Source organism: Chelmon rostratus, chromosome 20, assembly GCF_017976325.1.
Source record: "Chelmon rostratus isolate fCheRos1 chromosome 20, fCheRos1.pri, whole genome shotgun sequence".
Classification (NCBI taxonomy): domain Eukaryota; kingdom Metazoa; phylum Chordata; class Actinopteri; order Chaetodontiformes; family Chaetodontidae; genus Chelmon; species Chelmon rostratus.
Genome location: NC_055677.1, coordinates 327,501 through 353,134, shown reverse-complemented (window position 1 = coordinate 353,134; position 25,634 = coordinate 327,501). Strand labels below are relative to the sequence as shown.

The following is a 25,634-nucleotide window of genomic DNA, read 5'->3' as shown; positions in this document are numbered from 1 at the left end:
GTCAGCACAGTAACGGCTAACCTTTTCCCCCAATCTCGAGCCAGGCAGCGAAATCACTGATCCAATCACAAAATGGATTGTGGAGGATGCAGTTTGTGTGTGTGTGTGTGTGTGTGTGTGTGTGTGTGAGAGGATGTGTGTGTGTGTGTGTGTGTGTGTTTTCAATCAGTTTATTGGACAGTGTCGAGGTAAAAACAGACAGCAAGAAACAGTTCAGGTCAAGGATGTTTTTTCACACACACACACACACACACACACACACACACACACACAGGACAGTGTGAGTGTGTGTGTTCACAAAACAAAGCAACATCAAAAATATGAGTCTTCAGATGGGCAGGTAGGTAAACAGACGGATGGATCAAAGCCCGTTCTAATCAATTTATATCTTAATGAGCTCCCCTGTCTCTACACACACACACATACACGCATGCACGCACACACACACACACACACACACACACACACACACACACACACACACACACACACACACACACACACACACACACACACACTGACCTTGATTCTCTGATGCCAGCTCAACTTTTAACATTGTTATCCAATTAAGCAGCACTGCCTCATTAACCAATTAGGACCCTGTTCTACAAGGGGGCGGGGCCTCTGTGTGTGTGTGTGTGTGTGTGTGTGTGTGTGGGGGGGGGGGGGGTGGACTTACTGCACTGGTGTCCCTGCAGTGTGATGTCCTTGATGGCCAGGACTCCTCTCTGACCAGTGCTGACCGCCTCGAACACCACCTGGCACAGAGATCAGTATGACCATTGTTAGTAGTAGTTGCAGTAGTAACAGTACAAGTAATAGTACTATGAGTATAAAAATGGTTTTATACTGAGTTAAGATCGGTCTACAACAGGCTTTGGAACATGTTAAGACTGAGTTTAAATTGGGTTTCAGACCAAGTTTACATTAGACTACAAAGGGCTTCTGACTGCGTGGACCCCGTCTAACTGGACTTGCAGAGTCCAGACTAAGTTTCAGCTGGGTTTAGACCCAGTGAGGACAGAGCCTTAAAGTATTAGCACAGAAGATACTTTAGACTGGCTGATGACTGACGATTAAGGAACCTTTTGATCAAAGGACTAAGTATAAAGGGTGTTTTGATACCAAGCTGGGACTTGGATCAGCCGTAGACCAAGTTCATTACTGGTTCTTTCAAACGCTCAACCCACGTGTCCTTCGACAAGTTAGAACCAATGCTATTCCTAGCCAATACTGAGTCTAAAAAGGCCGTCAGAATAAGTTAAGAGTGAGTCTAAAAGATTGTTTTTAAGACTGGGTTTCAAATGGGCTCAGGGTTAGGGTCTGACCGAGGTAGGACCATTTCAAAAACAGCACTCAGACTGGGTTCAGACCTGAGTCCACATGTTCTTTAGATTGACTGAGATATTTACTCCCAGTCAGGAAGCAGAGCACAAACATCTGGCACAAAGGAAAAGTCCAAAGAAGTCAAAACTGCAGCAGCACAGGCTTTAGTGCCAGACCAGCCCACCGGCGGCAGACCCCGAAGGCCGCCAGCTGAAAGTCCTCGACAAAGATCCACTATCGTCTCGTGTGGAGACCACGTCACAGTGTCTAACTTTGTTTGGGTCTTTTCAGACTCTGGTCCACCTCAACCCTGTGAACTACATCATTCTTCTCTTCCACTTCACTCCTCCCACAGTGTCACTGGTGCAGCCCCCTCCTGGCTGATGCCAACAGCTGCTCCTCCTTCACACACACAGCTTACATAGAAAGCATTTTTTTAATGACCAGCAGGGGGAGACTCCTATGGTTGCAATCAGATGTGTGATTGTTAATGTTAACGTTAATGAGAAAATGACCTCACTTCGCACAGTTAACAGTTTCCTGATGACTTTACGATCTCACTCGGTAGTTTCGAGTTTGACAAGTTGCTGCCACGGCAAGTTTGCAGGTTCTCAGTCAGATCCAATCAGGATAGAGGCGTAACCATGCGTATCCTCTCCAGCCCCACCCTCTCGTCCAAAGATGGTTACAGGTTACTAAGGTCAAAATGCTAAACCTCAAAACGGCAGTCCACAGACCAGTGGGCGATGGGTTTACAAGGCGTCCCCCAGGGTTCAGCACTTGGTCCTCTCCTGTTCATTCTCTACACGATCCCCAAAGAAAACATCGTCCACCGTCAAGGTCTCCACTTCCACTACCAGCTGACAATGTCCAACCTCGAACACACGCAGCAGCGTGCTTTTTCTCTGTTCTTTAGTTTGTTAAATTAACGAGTTTTTGGTCGTCTGATAAAAATTAAATAAAGAAGTGAATCCCTGGGAATGTTGATCTCTTTCTGCAGCTGTCACATTGTTTCTAATCTAATCACTTCACCTGCTTGTGTGTGTGTGTGTGTGTGTGTGTGTGTGTGTATACATTCCACTGACTTATCGCCATGGAGACCGGTGCCACACACTTCCTGTTGGCTCTCTGAACAGGAAGTTCTCCTCCCTCCTTCCATCAGCTTGTCCTCCCGCTCTCCCCTTCCTCTCAGCTCTGACTCCTCTTCCCTTCATTCTTCTTGTCTCCTTCCTGCAGTTTCTGTCCTCCCTCACTTCCTGTCTCACTGTTCAGTTGTTTTTGTGTCTCTTTCTACCTCTCAGGTTTTCTCTTTCTTTGCTTTTATTTTTTTCCTCACTCTCTCTTGTCTCTCTCTACTTCATCATTTTGTTCTTCCTGTCCTTTCTATACTCTTATTCCTCTCTTTCCCTCCTCTTTCCTTCCTTTCTTCTCTTCTTATTTCCATGTTTCTTTAATCTGTCCTTACAATCTGCACTTCTTTTTATTCTCTTCACCTTCACCTGACCAATCTTTCCTCCTTTCTTTTTGACCTTCTTTCCTTCCTTCACCCTTCCTTTGTCCTTTGTTGCTTCCTTCCCTCTCTCTTTATTTCTCTCTTTTTTGTTGAGGTCACTTCCTTCTTTTCTCTCTCGTTGACTCTCACTGTGTGTGTGTGTAGTGTGTGTGTGGACATGCATTCCATACATTGTGGGGACATACATCTGTTTACACAGTCACATTGTGGGGACTCGTCTTCCTTATGGGGACATAAAGCGGGTCTACATGTCGAAGGATCATATAGAGATACTGAACCTGTGGGTGTGGGTGTCGTAATGCTCGTAATGAGCAGGTGGAGCCACCAGGTGTGAACAGGACAGGTGAATGCGGCTCGTGTTGTAAAAGCGCCGTAAAAACATGGTCCATTTACCAACGTGTGTAATGTGTTACCTGGTAGTAATTGGGCCAGAAGGTGGACACGGCAAGCTCCACCCCTTTCCAAATATGGTAGGCGGGGCCTGACGAGTTGAAGACAGGAACACCCAGAGGACTGTTGTTCTCTGCAGGAGAAAAAAAACACTGTCAACACAGACACACCTGAGTACGGTGTAGTACTGTAGTACCACGTTGCTGTATTTGTACCTTTGATGTAGATGTTGAGTGTTGCGGGTGTGGCGCCCTCGCGGCCTCCCGCCTGGTAAAACAGGAAGCTGACACAGTGCGTATCGTTTTCCTTGAGCGGCGGCAGCAGCAGCTGAGCGCGCTGACCTCCATAACGACCTGATGTGTTCACAAACAGGAAGGAGGAACCTGCAGACAGGAAGTGACACGTCATTAATAAGCACGGGACGCAAAACAAACTACATAAAATGACGTGCATGTCGATGTTTTTGAGTCACAGGTGAGTGAAATAAAAACCAAAGCAGAAACAGAGGAGTGTGTGAACACTCAGAATAAAACTGTCAGAATAAAAGTCAGATTTTTAAAAGCAAGGTGACAATGTTCCTGGCCTTCAGAATAAAAGCCTGTGCTTTTTGTGACCAGCAGCAGAGAGACCAGATGACATCAGACAGACATCAAAATAAAAGCACACGTGTGGATACCAGATGGAAGTTAGAGACTTTAAAATGAAAGGCTTTAAATGAAGAGAGCGAAGGCGGCATAAAGACACCAATAAAAAGATAAAAGCATCATGTGAGCACAGTGACGCCAGTTTAGTGATCCACCAACAGGAAATCCACTTCTGACAGAAGAACATAAGAAAATAAAAGACTCTCATTAGTATATTAGAACTACACATCTACAATCCATCAGTGGTGTGTGTGTATGTGTGAGTGTGTCATAACGCTCATTTTGTTGACAGTGAAAATCTATAATTGGACGACTTCAGAATAAAAGTGTTGAAACTCAAAACGCAGCCTTTGTGTGTGTGTGTGTGTGTGTGTGTGTGTGTGTGTGTCATGACTGCAGCTGTCAATCAGCTGAGCTTCTCTGGATTCACTTTTCTTTATGTCTCAGTTTCTGTAAAGTTTCTCTGAAATTCAAATTACCTGTCTTTCTTTTTACAGTGTGTGAGTGTGTGTGTGTGTGGGTTGAAGGGCGTCTCCATGGTAACAGCAGGAGAGCAGTAACAGTGAAATATTCCTCACTCGGTGGTGGTTGCACAGCTGTCAGTCACACACTGTTCAGACTGTTAATGAATCCTGGTCAACACTCAAAAGTTTCTCTCTCTCTCTGTCTGCGTCTACCTCGATCGCCCTCTCTCTCTCTCTCTCTCTGTCTGCGTCCACCTCGATCGCCCTCTCTCTCTCTCTCTCTGTCTGCGTCTACCTCGATCGCCCTCTCGCTCTCTCTCTCTGTCTGCGTCTACCTCGATCGCCCTCTCTCTCTCTCTGTCTGCGTCTACCTCGATCGCCCTCTCTCTCTCTCTGTCTGCGTCTACCTCGATCGCCCTCTCTGATGGAGGTTTCAGTCCTTTTTGTTCGACTGTACTTTACGGAGCATCACCTCACAGTGACGGCCTCTTTATTAGGTACACCATGCTAGTACCGGGTTGGACCCCCTTTCGCCTTCAGAACTGCTTTAATCCTTCGTGGCAGAGATTCAACGAGGTCCTGGAAACATTCCTCAGAGAGTTTGGTCCATGTTGACGTGACAGCATCACGCAGCTGCTGCAGATTTGACGCCTGCACATCCATGATGCGACTCTCCCGTTCCACCACATCCCAAAGGTTCTCTATTGGACTGATCTCTGGTGACTGTGGGGGCCGTTTGAGTTCAGTGAACTCATTGTCATGTTCAAGAAACCGATCTGAGATGATTCAAGCTTTATGACGCGGTGCGTTATCCTGCTGGAAGCAGCCATCAGAAGATGGAACACTGTGGTCATAAAGGGATGGGCGTGGTCAGCAACAACACTCAGGTAGGCTGTGGCCCAAAGTGTGCCAAGAAAACATCCCCCACACCATTACACCCCCAGCAGCAACCTGAACCGTTGATACGAGGCAGGATGGATCCATGCTTTCATGTTGTTGACGCCAAATTCTGACCCTATCGTCTGACTGTCGCGGCAGAAATCGAGACTCTTCAGAATAAAACGTGACAGAAACGTAGCAAACGTCGACAACAGCCTGCAGCAAATAAAGAGGAAAACCACATCGAACAGCGGAGACAGCCTGTCTGTCAATCAAGTCGCAGCGCTCTGTAAGTCTGGGTTTCACAGCAGCCGCCTTCGGTTTGACGAAGGGGGCGGGACACTGGACCGAAGCGTAGACGGTCCAGGTGGCTGAAGTCCTCTGCTGTCCCTGAGACAAACAGCCGAGCGTGGTCCACATCGCAATGAGAGGACCCACAACCCAAGAGACTTCTCCACCGCTGCCAGCTCGTCCCCTCAAACCAACCGAGACGCTCGAAGCTTTGTTCTGATTGGACATCAGAGATGATGACCTCGTCAGGAAGTGAAGTCACACTGAAGGGTGTGCTTCATGTCTGTGTGTCGTGGGGGAGGAGTGAGATTCACCTCCTGCAGCATGTTTGCCTCCCCCTCATCTCTCCGGTGCCCCCTGAGGAGGCGTCGCTCCTTAATAACGTGTGTACGACATCAGGCCTGCAGTGGATTCCAACCTGGTCTCCATCAGGACCAGTGAGATCGCTTCACGTATCGACCTTCAGATGTAAAAAGCACCGATTCCCTCCAGAGATCAATTTAATCTGAGAGGAGAGTTTTGTTTTGTTTTATTTCCAGGTTACAAGTGTGTCAGCAGAGTGTGTGTGTGTGTGTGTGTGTGTGTGTGTGTGTGTGTGTGTGTCAGCAGATCAATGGTCCTTGAGGACAATCGATTAGAAAAACAAGAGTTTTAATCATCGCGGAGAGAAGAGGAGGAGGAGGAAGGAGGGAGATGAATGAGGGGAAAGTGAGGAGGAGAGGATGGGCGAGCGAGGACAATGCAGCCTGATGAAGAGGGAGAGAGAGAAGAATACTCAGTGATGAGTTCACTGACTGTGGACAAGAACACGCTCGCTGGCGTGCAGTTTAGATGCAGCAGCGCTGACATCACGGCCCGCAGCTTCTCTTCTTGCACCAGCTGGATTCAACACGACGACAGCGGCCATCCCATCATCGTCAGGCTGGTCAATAAAAAATGGGCAGCTTGGCTCTAATGTTCTCCGTTAACATTCAGACTGACGTCAGTTCTTCATCCTGACTTTTTATTCTTGATCACTCCTCATCAGCGATCAGTTCATTTGATCTAAGAAGTGATTTTGTTTTTTTTTTTCTTCTTGTGTGAATCTCTCTGAGCGTGTTTACCTCTGGTGTCTCTGTCCCACGTCTCGGTTCTGTGGATTGTCCCGACCGGTTTGGTCATGTCTCAGTGTGGAAGTGCTAATGTGTGTGTGTGCGCCAGCTGTTTCCTTGGAAACCAGGAATGTTCTTGAACAAACAGTCAGAGAGGTCGAGCTGCACATGTGAGCGAGTGTCAGCAGTGAAACATTTTCTCCTCTCACACGTGAAGACTGATCCAGAGTCAGAGTCTGCGGCTCGTCTCGTCTCTGGACTCGTCCGGTCTCACCGATGACTTCACGACCTCTTCTGTTAGCGGTCAGGAGGACGGAGCCGCTGCTCCGCTCTGATCATCAAACACATCGATTGACGAGTCATTCGGGGGTGAGGAGAAGAAAAACACTCTTCTTCTCTGGTTTCTAAGAGGGTTTCTGGAGGTGCATTCTGACTGGACACCAGTTGTAACACTCACACTTCCTGTTTGGTTAAGAAAGTCGTTTCATCTGTCACATTTCATTCTCTGCTGCACTTGTTCTTCTCGTTTCAGGCTAATGTTAGCTTTAATTTCACTGGTTTCTCTGGACACAATAACGAGTCAATTATTGGTTCATTGATCAGCGTCGGCGTGGAAGGACAGACGGAGACGTGTGAGGTGGAAAAAGACAGAAAACAGAAAAACAAACCGCTCATCTCGATCGTGTCTTGGCGTTTCTCTCTCTTGTTAACCTCCCACCCCTCTCTCACCTGTCGGCCAATCGCGGACGACCCCTGGCATCTCTAAACCAATCGCATCAGACCCAGCTCACACACACACACACACACACACAGATGGAGGGGGGTAATTCTATTACCAGAGTTATATTGAAACGTGAGGAGAGGCAGCTGCAGCGTATTGAGAAGATTTACACAAATAGCAAACACACACACACACACACACACACACACACCAGCAGGAAGTGTGTGTGTGTGTGTGTGTGTGTGTGTTTCTTGTGTTCTGCGGCTTCAACTGGAAGTTAAAATGTCTGAAAACACAAACCTTCAGGTTTCACAGGCGCAGCGCCACATTTCTCTGGTTGACTGAACATTTTCTATATTTATGAAACAGAAAATAGAGAAATCAGGAGGAAACCTGAAGCTGTTCGCTGGTCAACAACCAATCAAAATCAAAGGATTTTAATGAGACTGTAGGACGACAGTTAACTGGATAACTGGGGGGTTAACTGGGGTTTCCGCAGGGTTTAAATATCCAGACTTTCCCATTTAATAGCTAAATTAAAGCCCCTTTAAGATCTAAATTCAGGAATGGTTGAAACACAGCAGGGGCCCTCCTCGACCTCTGTTCAAGGGCCGAGTCCTACATACACACGGCCAGTTCTGTTCTGACGGCGCTAAGCTAACAGCTTCCTCTGCTTCCTGTCTTTGAGCTAAGCTAGGCTAAGCTAACCATATCCTAGAGAACACAGACATGAAGCTGATTTCCATCTGATGCTGCTCTGGACACAGAACAAGAGGATTTAGCCAAATGTCACAGAGTTTAGATTGAGCAACCGGCCAATAGGGAGCCAGCATGTCAGTGTGACCTCTCTGCTGATTGGCTGGTTTTGAGTCACAGTCGCTCTGTGTGTTTAAAGTCCCTGAATGAGGCTTTAATTGGTTTTGGCAGGATGCTGATAGTGGCTTTGTACTGGACACACACACACACACACACACACACACACACACACACACACACACACTCAGAGCCGTGTCATGTTCAAAGGCTGCATGAATCTCCTGCATGCCGACACGCTGATAAACCCTTTAACACACTAATTAACCCAGACACACACACAAACACACACATACACACCATGAACACACAAACACACACACACACACACATACACACCATGAACACACAAACACACACAAACACACACATACACACACATACACACCATGAACACACAAACACACACTCAGTTTTCTATTATTTATCTGACAAACAAAGTTCAGAACAACAAACACACTGACTCGCTCTCGCTCGCTCACCTTTAAACACTGTTTACCTGTTGGCTGCTGCTCAGTCTGTGTGTGTGTGTGTGTGTGTGTGTGTGTGTGTGTGTGTGTGTGAAATCAGTTTTTAGTTTAAAGAGGCAAAGTGTTATTTGTGTTTGTTCAGGATTGTGTGTGTTGCTTCCCGCAGGTTGTATTTTTTGAACACAGACACACACACACACACACACACACACACAGAAAAGTGGTTTTGACCTCCAGGTCTCTTTAACACAGAACGGCATTGTGGGAGTTATCACACAACAGACAGACAGAGTGTGTGTGTGTGTGTGTCTGTGTTGTATTTATATTTGCCTTCCAGCTTCACTGTGTGTGTGTGTGTGTGTGTGTGTGTGTGTTTACTGTGTACAGCTGGCAGTGAGCTGATAACAGCCCTATTAGAAATATTAATATACCCTGAACCCCACAGAGACACACACACGCACACGCACACACTAAAGGCATCGGCGTGTGTGTGTTCCCTCAGGTCATTCCTGATTGGAGCAAATCAATTAAAAGGCTGAAAGCGTGGCGTTTCATTGGCTGATGGGCTGTGACTGACAGCCGGGTGTCCCGCTCGCCTGAGGAACACACCGACTGAAAAAAAGTCGAACCGACCGACGATGAGGAGGAGGAGAAGCAGAGGGTTAACAGCAGAACGTCGGAGCTCAGACTTCCTGCGTTTTCTGACGACACGTCAGTTAAAAATGTTTCAGCGTCAGCAACAAACCTGCGTTCATCCTGAAGCTTCACGAATCAACGTCACGAACGTACGAGACGAGACGCAAACGACAGAGACGACTTGAGATCATTCAACACAAACAAACATGGTCGCGGCGTCGGTTGCTAGCTAGCTTACAGCTAACATCTGCGCGGCCGGTGTATTGGCTGAATGAACGTAAACAGTCTCGTTTCCGGGAACAATACGAGGAGCTTCACAAGAAAGAAACTAAGACAAAGAATGAGCAGAAAATGAGAGAGAGAAAGAAAATTAGCTTCATTCTCCATCTGAACAACCTCACGAGACAAGGTGAGGTGCTCAGAGTCGAGAAAGGAACCGGTGGAGGTGAACCAGCATGTGATAACGAAGCCTCCTGGACCTTCTTTGTCAACCAAAAAAGAACCAACACATCCATCAAAACTCGGACCAACACCGACACAAGGAGACGTCTACCTGCTTCTGTCCTGACAGGACGAGTCATCAGTGTGAGACACAGTCACACCTTCACCGTAGTCCTTCAGCAGAGTCCATTCATGTCCTGTCAGACGGTGTCTCCAGTGTCCCAGCAGCTTGTTGACGGTCCTCACAGATCTGACTCCCAGGCCAGCTGCTAGAGGAGGACCAAAGGTCAGGATCCTTGCTCTGCAGAACAAGCCTGTAACAGCTGGTCCTTTCCAGGAGGGGGCATCCAAACGTCCACCAGTGCAAAGAATCATTTTCAGCTACTCTGTCCTTCATCAACATTTTCCACACTGTGAAGACTCCACGGTAGAAAGGAGGCAGAGCCTGGAACTTCAGACTCTTCAGCTCCCTCAAGAAGAGTGAGTCATGAAGTCCCAGACCACTACACTCCTTCCGCAATACCCGGGCCAGTGGTCTTCACACCAAGTCTTTTGGTCCGTACAGCAGTCTCTGCATGAGCTGAAGGCCGAAAGCAGCACCCCTGCTGGTGATTGGTGATCACCATGACATCATCTGCCTAGGCCGACAGTTTAACAGCTTAAGCAGAACCTGGAAAACAAACACCTGAGAGTTCCTGCCTGAGTTTGTGCAGCAGAGGTTCAATGGCGAGTGAATACAACATGCCGGAGAGAGAGCATCCCTGCCGGACCCCCCTCCCAACACTAAAAGGTGCAGCCAAACCACCATTTATTTTTAGTATACTCGCAATATCACGGTACAGAACCTGGATCTGGGCTATAAAACCTGGGCTGAACCCAAAAGCACTCATCGTCTGCCACAGATACTGGTGTTCAACCCGGTCAAAAGCCTTTTCCTGGTCTATGGAAATAAGACCAGCATCAATGCCCAATAAGCCAGAGACGTCCAAAACATGCCGAATTAAAGTGATATTATCACTTATTAACCTGCCGGGCACACAGTAGGTCTGGTCCACATGGATGACCCTACTCATCTCCTCTCTCAGTCTGGAGGCCAGAGCCTTGGAGAGGATTTTATAGTCCCCACACAGCAGAGATACAGGCCTCCAGTTCTTTAGGTCCTGTAGATCTCCTTTTTTTGGCAGCAGGGTGATAACTGCCCTCCTGCAGCTCAGTGGCAGCCGTCCTTTTCCCAAACTGTCTTTGAAGACCTCCAACAGATCCTCACCCATCACTGACCAAAAGGACTCGTAGAACTCCACAGGTAACCCGTCGATGCCAGGTGCTTTGCTGTTTCCCAGGCCCATGAGAGCAGTGTGCAGTTCGTTCAGTGTGAGTTCTGTGTCCAACACTGCATTGCTGTCAGCATCCACCTGAGGCAGACCAGCATAGAAACTTCCAGCCAGCTCCACCTCCTCCACATACTCCTTTTTAAAGAGTTCTTTGTAGAAGCAGGTGGCATGTCTGCGAATCTCTGGGGTTCCTGTTATTGTCAGTCCGTTTTCAGCACGTAGGGAGTGGATGATCTTCCTCTGGCCGTTCTTCCGCTCCAGACTGAAGAAAAACTGAGAGGGGGGGGCATCCATTTCAGATGAGGTCATGAAGCGAGAGCGGACCAGAGCGCCCTGTGCTGTCAGGCCCAACAGGTTGGCTAAGGAAGCCCTTTTGGATTTAAGGGCTTCCACATGCCCTTGATTTTCTGTAGACTCCACTAGACTCTGTAGTTCTACTACTTCAGTCTCCAGGTCTTGAAGAGATCTGGAAATGTGCTTGGTGACACTGCGAGTATACTGCTGACAGAAATGCTTGATCTGGATTTTTCCCAGAGAGACAGAGAGAGAGAGACAGAAAGAGAGAGAGAGAAAGAGAGACAGAGAGAGAGACAGAGAGAGAGACAGAGAGAGAGAGAGAGAGACAGAGAGAGAGAGAGACAGAGAGAGAGGGAGAGACAGAGAGAGACAGAGAGAGAGAGAGAGAGAGACAGAGAGAAAGAGAGACAGAGAGAGAGACAGAGAGAGACAGAGAGAGAGAGAGAGAGACAGAGAGAGAGAGAGACAGAGAGAGAGAGGGAGAGACAGAGAGAGACAGAGAGAGAGAGAGACAGAGAGAGAGAGGGAGAGACAGGGAGAGACAGAGAGAGAGAGAGAGAGACAGAGAGAGAGAGAGAGAGAGAGAGAGAGAGAGAGAGAGACAGAGAGAGAGAGGGAGAGACAGGGAGAGACAGAGAGAGAGAGAGAGACAGAGAGAGAGAGAGAGACAGAGAGAGAGAGAGAGAGAGAGAGAGACAGAGAGAGAGAGGGAGAGACAGGGAGAGACAGAGAGAGAGAGAGAGAGAGAGAGACAGAGAGAGAGAGAGACAGAGAGAGAGAGGGAGAGACAGAGAGAGAGAGAGAGAGAGCTACATGGTTCAGATTAGATTGAACTTGTACCATTTATAAGAACATTAAATGGAGCCGCAATCACTGGCCAATCGATGGCTCGCTGCTGTGTGTGTGTGTGTGTGTGTGTGTGTGTGTGTGTGTGCGTGTGCTCAGACCACCTGCTCCTGCTGTGAGAACACATGCAGAACCACCATTTAAAAAAAGTGTCAATTTCAAAATAAATGTTTTGAAGCAAGTTTGATTTCTTTTCTAAGTTAAGTAACACTAACTAACATTCTTATTTTAAGTCAAACCGCCGTCTTTTCCGAAAAACCGTGACCGTTTCACGTTAACCACGTGTTGATCGCGGTCCTCAGGAAGCTTCAGACTGAAGATCTGACCCACCGCTGCAGATTCACGACCGCTGGCTCGACCACAGAGGTCACCTGACACCAAGAGGTCCTCAGCAACACTCCATACGTGACTGTTAACTGGTGTTACTGGTGCATTCAGCACACACAGCCTGCGTGTACCAGTGCCAGTTCAAGCAGACACACACACACTCACACACACACACCCTCTCACAGATAGAGTATCAGCAGCTGTCTACAGATCTTAAATTGCAGTTGGAGTCCTGCCGTCACACACAACCTGCTCCATCTGTCTCTCTCTCTCTCTCCCTGTCTGCCTCCACCTCGCTTGCCCGGCCTCTCTGTGGAGGAGGGTTAGTTAGATTTAAAGCCCTGCCTCGCCCTGCTCACTGCTCCACATATCACCCGGGAGGAGACTCAACCACAGACAGCACCAGTGTGTGGTGTGTGTGTTTCTGTGTGTACGTTTGTCTGTGCATGTGTGTGTGTGTGTGTGTGTGTGTGAGAGTGTGTGTGTGTGTGTGTGAGTGTGTGTGTGTGTGTGTGTGTGAGTGTGTGTGTATGTGTGTATGTGTGTGTGTTGGGAGAGAAGCTGCTCTCTGATTGCCTGGATTGGCAGCAATTAGTCACACAAACCTCCTCTTTATTGAAAAGAAAGGAGGTGACAAACTCCTCTCCTCTTCCTCTCGCTCCCCTCCTCCTCTCTCTCTCCTCTTCTCCTCTCTCTCTCCTCTCCTCTTCTCTTCTCCTCCTGCTCTCTCTCTCTCTCCCTCTCCTCTTTCTCTCTCTCTCCATCTCCTCTTCCTCTCTCTCCCTCTCCTCTCCTCTTCTCCTCCTGCTCTTCTCCTCCTGCTCTTCCTCTCCTATTCCTCTCTCTCCCTCTCCTCTTCCACTCTCTCCCTCTCCTCTTCCTCTCTCTCCCTCTCCTCTTCTCCTCCTGCTCTCCCTCTCCTCTTCCTCTCTCTCCTCTCCTCTTCTCCTCCTGCTCCCTCTCTGTTCTCCCTCTCCTCTTCCTCTCTCTCCCTTCCTCTCTCTCCCCTCCTCTCCTCTTCCTCTCTCTCCTCTCCTCTTCCTCTCTCTCCCCTCCTCTTCCTCTCTCTCCCTTCCTCTCTCTGCCCTCCTCTCCTCTTCCTCTCTCTCCTCTTCCTCTCTCTCCCCTCCTCTCCCTCTCTCTCCCTCTCCTCTTCCTCTCTCTCCTCTCCTCTTCCTCTCTCTCCTCTCCTCTTCTCCCCCTGCTCCCTCTCTGTTCTCCTTCTCCTCCTCCTCCTCCTCCTTCATCCTCTGTGATTTAGCTGGTTTTGGTTGCCTGAAGCTGTGGTGAGAGGTTGGTAAGACACGAGAACCCCCCCTCTCATTCCACTGCTACGACAAAGGCGCCGGTTCAGGAGCGTGAAGCCAACAGTAGGGACATCGTTGAGGGGTTCTGTAGAGCCTTGGATCCCACGATGGCTCACCTGCCGCAGGAGAGGGCTCCGACCTGCAGGACTCTTCTCGGGCCTCACTAACCCTTCCAGCTGAAGGACGTGGATGTCTCGAGCTCTTTCTGTTTCAGTCTGGAGACGTCGGTGGCTCAGAGTAAGCAGATGATCTGCCTTGAGCTTCCAGAAGGCAGAGGGACAACCGGTCCTGCGAGATATGAAACCATGCAATGGACTTGAACCCTGACCTGTTTGGGGCAGGACAATGCAGCACGGAGTTCTGTGCGGAGCTACTGGAAGGGCTTCCTCAGTTCAGTTCAAAAGAAAGATGGTCTGGACTGTGGGCAGCTGCTGTCCATCACATGGCATCAGGATGTGCACCAGGGATGGTCTGTCTTTAAAAGTGGTTCTGGAATACCCTTAGACCTGCTTTATATGGGGCTTTGTGAGTGTTTCAGAAAAGGATCTGCTCCTGTGTCCTGTCAGCTAGCAGTACCGTGGACCTCCCCTGTACAGTCCGGACCCTTATCACAGAGACTGAAGGACATCCTTGAAATATCCTTGATCGTGCTATATAACACATGGTGCAATACTACATTTTATTTTCTTCAAGTACTAAACCTATGCATAGATTTTCTTCCTATTGTGATACATATATATTTATGTACTTTGCAATAGTGCAAACACCGTACTGTACTATACTTACTAAACGTTTTTCCATTGGCAGTATATTCTTTATGGTATTTTTGTACAAAATGTACACATATAGTCAACTTTTATTTTGTATTTTTAATTCTCTTATTATTCGTGCTACTACTGCCTGCTGTCTGCACACCCTAATGTCCCCGGCAGGGGATTAATGAAGTTTCATCCAATATTATCTTAATTGTAAATACAGATTTTGTATCTGACAGGACACTCAGATCTTCTCTGAGATCTCCCTTCATGTTAATGTTGGTATTGTCTCTTTGGACCAGGAGAACACTTTTGACAGGGTTGACCCTGATCCACAGTGGATCACTCTGATTTGTTTTCTGCACTCAGGACTATTGATGGTATTCTGGCTGGGGGTGGTTTGTTGCTTAAGGTGCTTAGTGCTTGGTGAAGATGGGGCAGACCTGAGTAAGCCAATCCATGAAAAGCAAGGGAAAAGACGGGGTTGTGCTATCTCAGGTCACCTATATAGCTTAGTTATAGTTCCCTATAGCTGAGAAGTCATCGCAGTGGTCTCTCACTGCCTGGGTCCTCCAGTCTTGATCGTCCTCTTACGTTTCTGCTTGTGCAGATGATGTTAATATTTTTTATCTCCAGCCAGGAGAATGTTCTACGTTTGCAGGTTACCTCCCTGTCCCAGTATGAAAAGGCCTCATCTGGGAAGGAGGAGCTGAAAATTCTGTATTTTTGGACACTGATGGAGGGGGTTGTGCTTGTGTGAAATGATTGCAAGCCCAGCTGTCATATAGGGGAAGGGTTCTGGTTGCCAATAACTTGGTCTCCTCTGGACTCTTTGGCACAGACTCATTGCTCTGAAGTCACCAAGAGGCCTGACAGAGGATGTTCAAAGAGTCCCATCCCGGACCACACGCGTCTGGTGTGGTCGACACTGGGTCCGAGATAGAACTGATTCTGGATTGCACAAAGACTGCTATACAACTGCAGCCCAAGCTGGTTCCATACTGGTCGTTTGGCTGCTGCTGCCGAGGAAAGCTGGCTGACAAAGAGCTTTATTTCTTTCAAACTGAGGACGTAGACCTGACTAGACTGACACCTTACTGACATGCAGTAAAGCAGATTTTTAGGACTCACAAACTGCAGTGTGCACCCTGTGAGCCAGGTGACGCCAACTTCTGTGGACTCCCCATGAGAGAAGAGCAACATCACCTCCATCAGGCTGACCAACAGAGTGGTGGAGGAAGTCTGAGGTTTGAGTCCAGTGTCCCTCTCTGTCCATCAGCCCAGCTGTGCAGCAGGACTGGTAGGCTGAGTTCTTTGGTACCAGCCTTTCCCTTAAAGGCAGCTGGAGGTCCCTGTACAGGTACAATAGGGCCAAGGTGCACCTGGATCCAGAGCTGGGTGAGCAGTGTCATTTCTGTTCTCAGACCCTGAGCTTTGAAGAAGCTGATTTCAGGGTTTCAAGGAGGATTTTTCTTTTGGTTTGTTTATTAAAACTTAATTTAAGACTGAATTTTTTAAGCTCTGCCAAGTCGGTCATCTGGCTGACGCGCTGGCAGTCCCTGCTGGTTCTGAAGTGACTGCTGAAGGCCCAGCTGAGGGTGGAGCACATTTATTAACAGATGATGGACAATATGGAGGCACTCAGTCTCATAGGGGTGGTTTGGAAGCAGTGTGTGGAGGATCTGTGTTTTGACACATGACATGACGGTGATCTGGTTTCTCCTTATAGTGGTTCAATACAGGGACTTTGAAAACCAAACCTCCTCTCTTTCCCCCTCTCCTCCTCCTCCTCTCCTCTCCTCCCCACTCTTTCCTATCTCTGCCCTCCTATAAATCACATTAAACAGGACAGTAACCACCTCCTCTCTGCGTGTCCTCGCTAGCCTGTCTCTCACGTGATTGGCTCAGTGATTTAAGAGCGCTGCATTCTCATTCGTCAGCGGCTTAACCTCTGCGAGCATGTGACAAACAGCTCACACACACACACACACACACACACACACACACACACACACACAGTAACACACAGGCAGCGTTATCTCTCTGGCTTCAGTGTTTCTGTCCGTCTATAACTCAGAGGAGCGACTGTGGCAGGTCAATAGAAGATAACACAAAAGCTGCAGCAGCCTTTTCTCTCTCATGCTGCCTTCAGGTACAAAGAGTCCAACTGAGGAGCCGCTCTAAGGGAGGGGTTCAATACTTCATTAGAGGAACAACATTTATTCTCTTTCTCTCCAACAGCTACACTGGCTGTGCAAAGAGTTCAAACTGTCACCATCCCGTAATGTTATAGCACGTAAAGAAGCTATAATTTAGAACTGAATAATAACAATATATAAATGACAGAGTGTCGGTGTCTCTGGTCAAGACTGATCAGCTGATTCTGCATCAACGGGATGATCATGACACCTGGATGATGTTTAGAGAAGACATGTGTCACCAACACTTCAGCAGGCACATACACACAACTCATCATTTTTAGGAGGAAAGACTGTCTGGTTTTAAGTTCAGGGGACCCACGTAGGTTCCCTGAGGAACACGTCCTGCACCTGAGAGCTTGCAGGTTTACATGAAGACAGCTGGACCGACAGACAGAGAGACAGGTACCTGCGGGGATCCAGGGGTTGCTAGCCAGCCGGTCTCGGGTGTCTCCTTGTTCCCAGTCGAAGTCGTCCTCTTTGGACTGTACCAGAGTGCAGTCTGGAGACTGACCAGACAGACAGGCTGAAAGACAGACAGAAAGACAGACAGGTGGTGAGTCATTTTGCTCCCATTTTTGTCTTTAGAGAAAGACAGAAAGATGGGAAGAGACAGACGGTGGTATGGTTAGTTCACTGTCTGTAGTAACAGCAGGACATACAAGTGCCTGTGGTGAGTTCACTGTATGTAGTAACAGTGGGACATACGAGTGTCTGTGGTTAGTTCACTGTCTGTAGTAACAGCAGGACGTACCAGTGTCTGTGGCTAGTTCACTGTCCGTAGTTACAGCAGGACATTTGAGTGTCTGTGGTTAGTTCACTGTCTGTAGTAACAGCAGGACGTACCAGTGTCTGTGGCTAGTTCACTGTCCGTAGTAACAGCAGGACGTACCAGTGTCTGTGGTTAGTTCATTTTCTTGGTGTGAACACAGACAGCAGCTTGTAAACATATCATGTTCTTCAGAGTGAGACAGTTCCAGTTCATTAACATTTCCCAGCATCCTCCCTGCTGGTTGCACACACTCACACAGATAATAGATGTAAACTGTGCTCTTCCTCTGAGACTCAACGACATCTAAATCCCTCCATTCACACACACACACACACTCACACACACACACACACACTCACACACCAACTCTGTGTGTGTGTGTAAATATATACTGTGACATCAGGGGGTTTGATGCCTCGTCAGCCTCTTCAGTGTAATGACTCTATGAGTGTGTGTGTGTGTGTGTGTGTGTAGCTGTCATCTTGAGGCCTTGACATTAAATAGCTGGAAGGCTCATTTTCTTTCTTTGTAACAGAAGGCACATTAAACACACACACACACACACACACACACACACACACACACACACACTCTTCCCTCAGGACAGTGTTAGCTCATCAACAGATACGAGACACAATCTGTTTAATCTGCTTCTATGAATTTGCATCTATATAGGAAATCACACACACATGCACGTACGCACACACACACACAGACACACACACACACACACACACACAGACACACACACACACACACACACACACACACACACACAGACACACAGACACACACAGACACACAGACACACACACACACACACACACACACAGACACACAGACACACACACACACACACTCTCTCTCGGAGGAAAACACACAGAAAAGCAATCTCATACTCTTCATCGCCCAACACTGAACTGTGTGTGTGTGTGTGGGGGGGGAGTACTACTTCTGATACAAAGAAAATGACATCTGTCTGTCTGTCTGTCTGCCTCTCTGTCTGTCTGTCTGTCTGTCTGTCTGTGTGACTGTCTGCCTCTCTGTCTGTCTGTCTGCCTGCCTGTCTGCCTCTCTGTCTGTCTGTCTGTCTGCCCGTCTGTCTGTCTGCCCGTCTGTCTGTCTGTCTGTCTGTCTGTCTGTCTGTCTGCCTGTCTGTCTGTCTGCAGGTTGTTGGTGGTGTGTTCGTCACCTGTACAGGAAATGGAGAAAAACACACACACACACACACACACACACGTGTGGTATGTGAAAAAATGACATGAGGGAATGTGTGTGTGCATGCACATACGTGTGTGTGACTGTGTGTGTACACCAGCAGTGATTAATCATAACGTGCAGCTATTGATTGTCTCCAGTCTCCTGATCAATAAGTACAAGTCGTCTCCTCAGAGTTGTAGCAGCGTGAGCATCGTTAACCCTTCGGACCACAAACTAACGAGCTGCTGCTCACAGTCTGTGGCCGCTCGACTGCTTCTGTCTGAATCCTGCAGCTCCGACAGGCTGAGCCACGCCCACCTACACTCTGATTGGTTTAAAGAAATTCAATTTTATCTCCTGAACCAGAAGTCAGCCAGCGGGGGCTGATGTTTGGACGAGCATGATGATGACGGACAGGTCGACGTTCTCCACATGGAGATATCATTTTACGACTTCTGTTTGGTCCTGCACAAATACGATATTTCAGGAAAACTTAATATTTTTGTAAATTTAATATTTTAGTAAAAGGTAGTAACAATCCAGATGGATCTATAAAAGAATCCTGATCAATCTAAGAAAGAAGAAACCTGATGAAGAAACTTGAAGATAGCAAATGTTGACGAGGAAGAAGAAAGCAGAAAGTAGAAGAGGCCTGAAGAGGAAGTCCGTCCAGTCCACAGCGACGTGATAGCATTTAGCTGATCTGCTGGTGGGCCGGATTAAACCTCTGCTGCTGCCAATCCCTGTTCCTCTGTGATCCACTGACAGCCAATCACACACACACACACACACACACAGACTCACACATACACACATGTACATATATTTATACACACACACACACACACACACATGCACACGTGTGTATATATTTATACACACACACACACACGGCTGTCAGTCAGCTGGCAGAGCGCCTGGGCGGAGCTGCACTCGTCTTCTTTATGAACTCTTCCTCTCTTTTCATTCTGCTTTCTTCTCTCTCTCTCTGAATGTGTTTCTAATGCTCGCTCGCCCTCCCTCTCTCTGAAGTATGTTGGTCTGAAAGAAACCATCTGGTCCTGATTAAGAAAATGTCTCTCTCTCTCTCCCTCTCAGTCTCTCCCTCACTCTCTCTCTCTCTCTCTCCCTCTCAGTCTCTCCCTCACTCTCTCTCTCTCTCTCTCTCTCCCTCTCATTCCCTCTTTCTCCCTCTCTCTCCCTCCCCCACTCTCTCTCTCTCTCTCCCCCTCTCTCTGTCTCCCCCACTCTCTCTCTCTCTCTCTCTCCCCCTCTCTCTCTCCCCCTCTCTCTCTCTCCCTCTCTCTCTCCCCCTCTCCCTCTCCCTCTCCCTCTCCCCCTCCCTCTCCCTCCTTCTCGTCCTCTGCTCGCTCTCAGCTGCCTTCATTCATCTCTCACTTTGTCTTTTAATCTTCCTGCAACAACTGAGCAACAATTACAATAAAGTTTATTCAAACGAGATGACCACAGTGTGGACAGACAGGCAGACAGACAGACAGACAGACAGACAGACAGACAGACAGGCAGACAGACAGACACACAGACAGTCAGACAGTCAGACAGACAGGCAGACAGACAGACAGACAGTCAGACAGGCAGACAGACAGGCAGACAGGCAGGCAGACAGACAGACAGACAGGCAGACAGACAGACAGACAGACAGGCAGACAGACAGACAGGCAGACAGACAGGCAGGCAGACAGACAGACAGACAGACAGACAGAGAGTCAGACAGACAGACAGACAGACAGACAGGCAGACAGACAGACAGGCAGGCAGACAGACAGACAGACAGACAGGCAGACAGACAGACAGACAGACAGGCAGCAGTAAGGGACAGTTGAGAGCTCTGTGTTCACTGCAGCAGTAACATGAACAGAAAAGAAAAGTCAGCCTCGTCCTTTCGTCCCTCTTCTTCTTCCTCTTCTTCCTCTTCTTCTTCCTCTTCCTCTTCTTCTGTAAAATGTGAGTGTATTTGGGGCTTGTTGGCTTGTTGGCTTGTTGGCTGCTGATGAAACTCCCTCACACACAGAGTCTTGTTGTTCAGTATTACCCAACGCCGGGTGAGCAGGAGAATGTTAACTACGCCACAAACAGGAGGTTTTCTCTGAGGAAGCAGGAGATCACATGTAGCTGCGCTGATGATAGGTTCACTGACCGCCGAGTCATGTTTCACACACGTGTCAGCAGAAAGCGCTCGTCCGTCTCACGCCGAAACACTTCACGAAGGACGAGGAAACGAAAGAATATTGATGCAACTCGATCCGTGAAGAAAAGAGAGGAAAACGGATGAATCAGAGTTCAACAGAGAAGAGACAGGACGAGCAGCAAACAGAACCGAATCCAGACGAAGAAGAAGAGGAAGAATCCAGGCGAAGAAGAAGAGGAAGGATCCAGACGAAGAAGAAGAGGAAGAATCCAGGCGAAGAAGAAGAGGAAGAATCCAGGCGAAGAAGAAGAGGAAGAATCCAGACGAAGAAGAAGAGGAAGAATCCAGACGAAGAAGAAGAGGAAGAATCCAGGCGAAGAAGAAGAGGAAGAATCCAGGCGAAGAAGAAGAGGAAGAATCCAGATGAAGAAGAAGAGGAAGAACCCAGGCGAAGAAGAAGAAAAAGAATCCAGACGAAGAAGAAGAGGAAGAATCCAGACGAAGAAGAAGAGGAAGAGGAAGAATCCAGGCGAAGAAGAAGAGGAAGAATCCAGACGAAGAAGAAGAGGAAGAATCCAGGCGAAGAAGAAGAGGAAGAACCCAGGCGAAGAAGAAGAGGAAGGATCCAGACGAAGAAGAAGAGGAAGAATCCAGGCGAAGAAGAAGAGGAAGAATCCAGGCGAAGAAGAAGAGGAAGAACCCAGGCGAAGAAGAAGAAAAAGAATCCAGACGAAGAAGAAGAGGAAGAATCCAGACGAAGAAGAAGAGGAAGAATCCAGGCGAAGAAGAAGAGGAAGAACCCAGGCGAAGAAGAAGAGGAAGAACCCAGATGAAGAAGAAGAGGAAGAACCCAGGCGAAGAAGAAGAAAAAGAATCCAGGCGAAGAAGAAGAGGAAGAATCCAGACGAAGAAGAAGAGGAAGAATCCAGGCGAAGAAGAAGAGGAAGAATCCAGGCGAAGAAGAAGAGGAAGAATCCAGGCGAAGCATCGAGACGAGAAGATAGAGAAGAAAGAGGAGCGAGAAACAAAGAAGAGAAGGAAAATAAAGGAGAAACACAGCGAAGACAAAAGTAACGACACAAAGAAGGAAGCAGATTTAATTCCAGAGACGAGACGAAGAAAAATCCTCTTCAACAAAGACGAGTTTAGACGTAGAAGTAGACAACATAGAATCAACGGAAGCTAGACGCACCTCAGACGAACCACACACACCACAGCACAGTGCCTGTGACGCTGTGTGTGTGTTCGAGTGTGTGTTTACTGTGTGTGTGTGTGTGTGTGTGTGTTATTGTGCATCACACGCTTCGGCCTTCAGTCATTTCCTTGAAACACACACTCAGACCCAGAATCATGTCTGAGTTATACCCCCCCCCCATGTTATCTTTTAAGGAGGACAGAAGGATGTAGAGAAGGACAGCAGGAGGTAGAGGAGGACTGGAGGAGGTAGAGAAGGATAGCAGGAGGTAGAGGAGGACTGGAGGAGGTAGAGAAGGATAGCAGGAGGTAGAGGAGGACAGGAAGAGGTAGAGAAGGACAGCAGGAGGTAGAGGAGGACTGGAGGAGGTAGAGAAGGATAGCAGGAGGTAGAGGAGGACTGGAGGAGGTAGAGAAGGATAGCAGGAGGTAGAGGAGGACAGGAAGAGGTAGAGAAGGACAGCAGGAGGTAGAGGAGGACTGGAGGAGGTAGAGAAGGATAGCAGAAGGTAGAGGAGGACTGGAGGAGGTAGAGGAGGACAGGAGGAGGTAGAGGAGGACAAGAGGAGGTAGAGGAGGACAGCAGGAGGTAGAGGAGGACTGGAGAAGGTAGAGGAGGACAGCAGGAGGTAGAGGAGGACTGGAGAAGGTAGAGGAGGACAGGAGGAGGTAGAGGAGGACTGGAGAAGGCAAAGGAGGACAGGAGGAGGTAGAGGAGGACAGGAGGAGGTAGAGAAGGACAGGAGGAGGTAGAGGAGGACAGGAGGAGGTAGAGGAGGACTGGAGAAGGTAGAGGAGGACAAGAGGAGGTAGAGGAGGACAGGAGGAGGTAGAGGAGGACAAGAGGAGGTAGAGGAGGGCAGGAGGAGGTATAGGAGGACAGGAGGAGGTAGAGGAGGGCAGGAGGAGGTAGAGGAGGGCAGGAGGAGGTAGAGGAGGACAGGAGTGTGTTGTTGTGGATCAGATTTCTTCAGGAAGCAGCTTGTTCCTTCCTGTCTTTGTCTATCCATCACACACACACACACACACACACACACACACACACAGACCGACAATCATGTCTGAGCTAACCAGCCCCCTCCCCCCAACCCCCTGCCCCAGGACCCTTCCCCAACACACACCAATTAGCAGTGTGTAACCAGGCTGATCTAATGTGTGTTATTATCTGCTGTCTGACACCAGCAGCTCATTGTGTGTGTGTGTGTGTGTGTGTGTGTGTGTGTGTGTGTTAGTGTGTGTGTGTGTGTGTGTGTGTGTTTACCTTTAGCAGTGATTAGCCTCACAGTTAGCCATTAGCATGTGATAATGCTAACATCATACAAAACTAAATCCTGTGAGGTGATTGGTCGAGACTGGACAGGCAGGGACGGTGAGAAGCACATCTTGCAGTGTGTGTGTGTTTGTGTGTATACTCTGTGTGTATGTGTGTGTGTGCGTTTGTGTGTGAGCGTGTTTGTACGTGTGCTCTGTGTGTGTGTGTGATTGGAAGTGACAGTGGACACACACTGTGACAGACAGCAGTGGCCTGTGGTGTCAGTGGTGGCATTTAGCTGGTGAGACACAACACACACACACACACACACACACACACACACACACACACACACACACACACACACACACACACTGACAATGAGGATGAAACGAGATGGCAGCAAGAAAACAACAGATATTCAGACAGGAAGGAAGAAGGAAGAAGGAGGAGGAAAGAAGGAGGAAAGGAGGAGGAAAGGAGGAGGAAAGGAGGAGGAAAGGAGGAGGAAGGGATGAAAGCTTCAAGGAAACCTGCTTTGTATAAAAGAACAAAAAACAACGATTTCCATCATGAGGAGATAGGAAAGGAGAGAAGGAGAGAAGGAGGCAGGAAAGGAGACAATTATGTTCCCCACATGAACATGACCTCTGTGTACTGATGGCTATAAACAGAAACACTGATTAGAGACTACACACACCCCCAACACACACACCATACACACCCACCATACACAACACACACCCAACACACCCAACACCCCCAACAAACACACCATACACACACACACCAAACACACCCACCATGCACAACACACACCCAACACACACCCAACACACACACCATACACAACACACCCCCAACACACACCCAACACACACACACACACTGTATCCACCTTCAAGGGCATCAAACTGTATTTGTGTGTGTTTGTAAAAGTGTGTGAAAGTGTATTTAACTGTGTGCGTGCATGTGTTTAATCGTGTGTGTGTGTGTGTGTGTGTGTGTGTGTGTGTGTGTGTGTAAACTGTGATCTCCAGTAGGAACAGTAACTGGGTGCTAACAGTATTAGCGTTAGCACAGCAAGCTAACTTGCCTCAGGCAAAACATGAATAATGCAGCAGTCAGCCCAGTGCCTCTGGGTGTGTGTGTGTGTGTGTGGGTGTGTGTGTGGGTGTGTGTGTGTGTGTGTGTGTGTGTGTGTGTGTGTGTGTGGGTGTGTGTGTGTGTGTGTGTGTTGCTATCACTGTTATCTGGCTGTACTTGAGGCGGTCTATATGACAGTATTAAAATAATATGCTAATTACTAATAATTACCGCGTAACATACACACTCAGATTACCCCCCCCCTCCGAAGTCTCCCCCTCCCTTTTCCTCCTCTTCCCTCTGGGCTGTAATTCCTCCTGGCAAGGACGAGGAGGAGGAGGAGGAGAAAACCTGCAGGACACAGCATGTCTGCAGTGACATTTCAGCTGAAAACATCTCAGACCCCCCCCCCCCCCACCCCCCCGGTCGTTCTCCTGAGCGTCCACAGAACATTCCTGTATGAAACCGCTGAGAGGGAGCGTCCTTCAACAGCAGGATGACACCGGACCACCGCCCCCCGGACCACCGCCCCCGGTCTACCGGCCCCCGGACCACAGAAACATTGTGTGAAGTGACTGCGAACTTTTCTTGTTATGAAGTCAAATAAGCTAGAAGTGATCAGAAAAGACCGAAAACCACCACAGAGACTGTTCTGGATTCTGTGTCTCGACTGACGTGAAACCAGCAGCAGCCGCAGGCCGGGTTCATGTGTGAGCGCTGACGGCCGCTGGAGGTGTGAGTGTTTCCGTGTGTCCTCTGTCCGTCCTCATCAGTCACACTGTCAACTCATCACCCAGAGGACACCAGCTGTCGCCCCGTCTTTATGTCCAGTTTCGGGCTTTGCTTGTGTCAAAGTCCACGATGAACCAGATCAGATCTGTCGGAGCGAGTCAACGTGGCAGCCGGTCTGTCCACCGCTCTGTCCTCTCTGTGCCGTCCACATGGGTCACATGGCTCCACTGCATGTGGACTTCAGGTGATCCTTCAGTTAGAAAATCATATGACAATTATAATCCCAGATCCAGATTTTTAAAATCACATTGAGTTTTAAAAGAAGCCAGAATATTTAGAAAGGCCCACTTTCATCAGATCCAGGTCCCAGACGGTCGTGGTCTTCAGGACGTTCCACTTCATTGAGGTTTAAGTGGTCATTTGAAGAGTTCTCTTCGTGCTCGAGGGGGTTCTAGCCCCTGGACGTTCGAGGGGTTTTACTCTGGACTGACTGATTGTCGGCTCTGTTC

The 25,634-nt window shown here is 48.4% G+C and overlaps 1 protein-coding gene across 7 annotated transcripts in view; it reads right to left on the bottom strand.

The window, feature by feature from the left end:
- The window catches only part of LOC121624140 (receptor-type tyrosine-protein phosphatase mu-like), a 130,410-nt gene that overhangs the window by 83,935 nt on the left and 20,841 nt on the right, over positions 1 to 25,634 (bottom strand). For all 7 annotated transcript variants that reach the window (XM_041961760.1, XM_041961761.1, XM_041961762.1 and 4 more), the window contains exons 2-5: positions 17,150 to 17,266; positions 3,445 to 3,612; positions 3,253 to 3,362; positions 680 to 758 (exon numbers count right to left, since the gene is read on the bottom strand). In XM_041961760.1, coding sequence (XP_041817694.1) covers positions 680 to 758; positions 3,253 to 3,362; positions 3,445 to 3,612; positions 17,150 to 17,266 — 474 coding nt within the window. The remainder of the gene's footprint in view (positions 1 to 679; positions 759 to 3,252; positions 3,363 to 3,444; positions 3,613 to 17,149; positions 17,267 to 25,634) is intronic.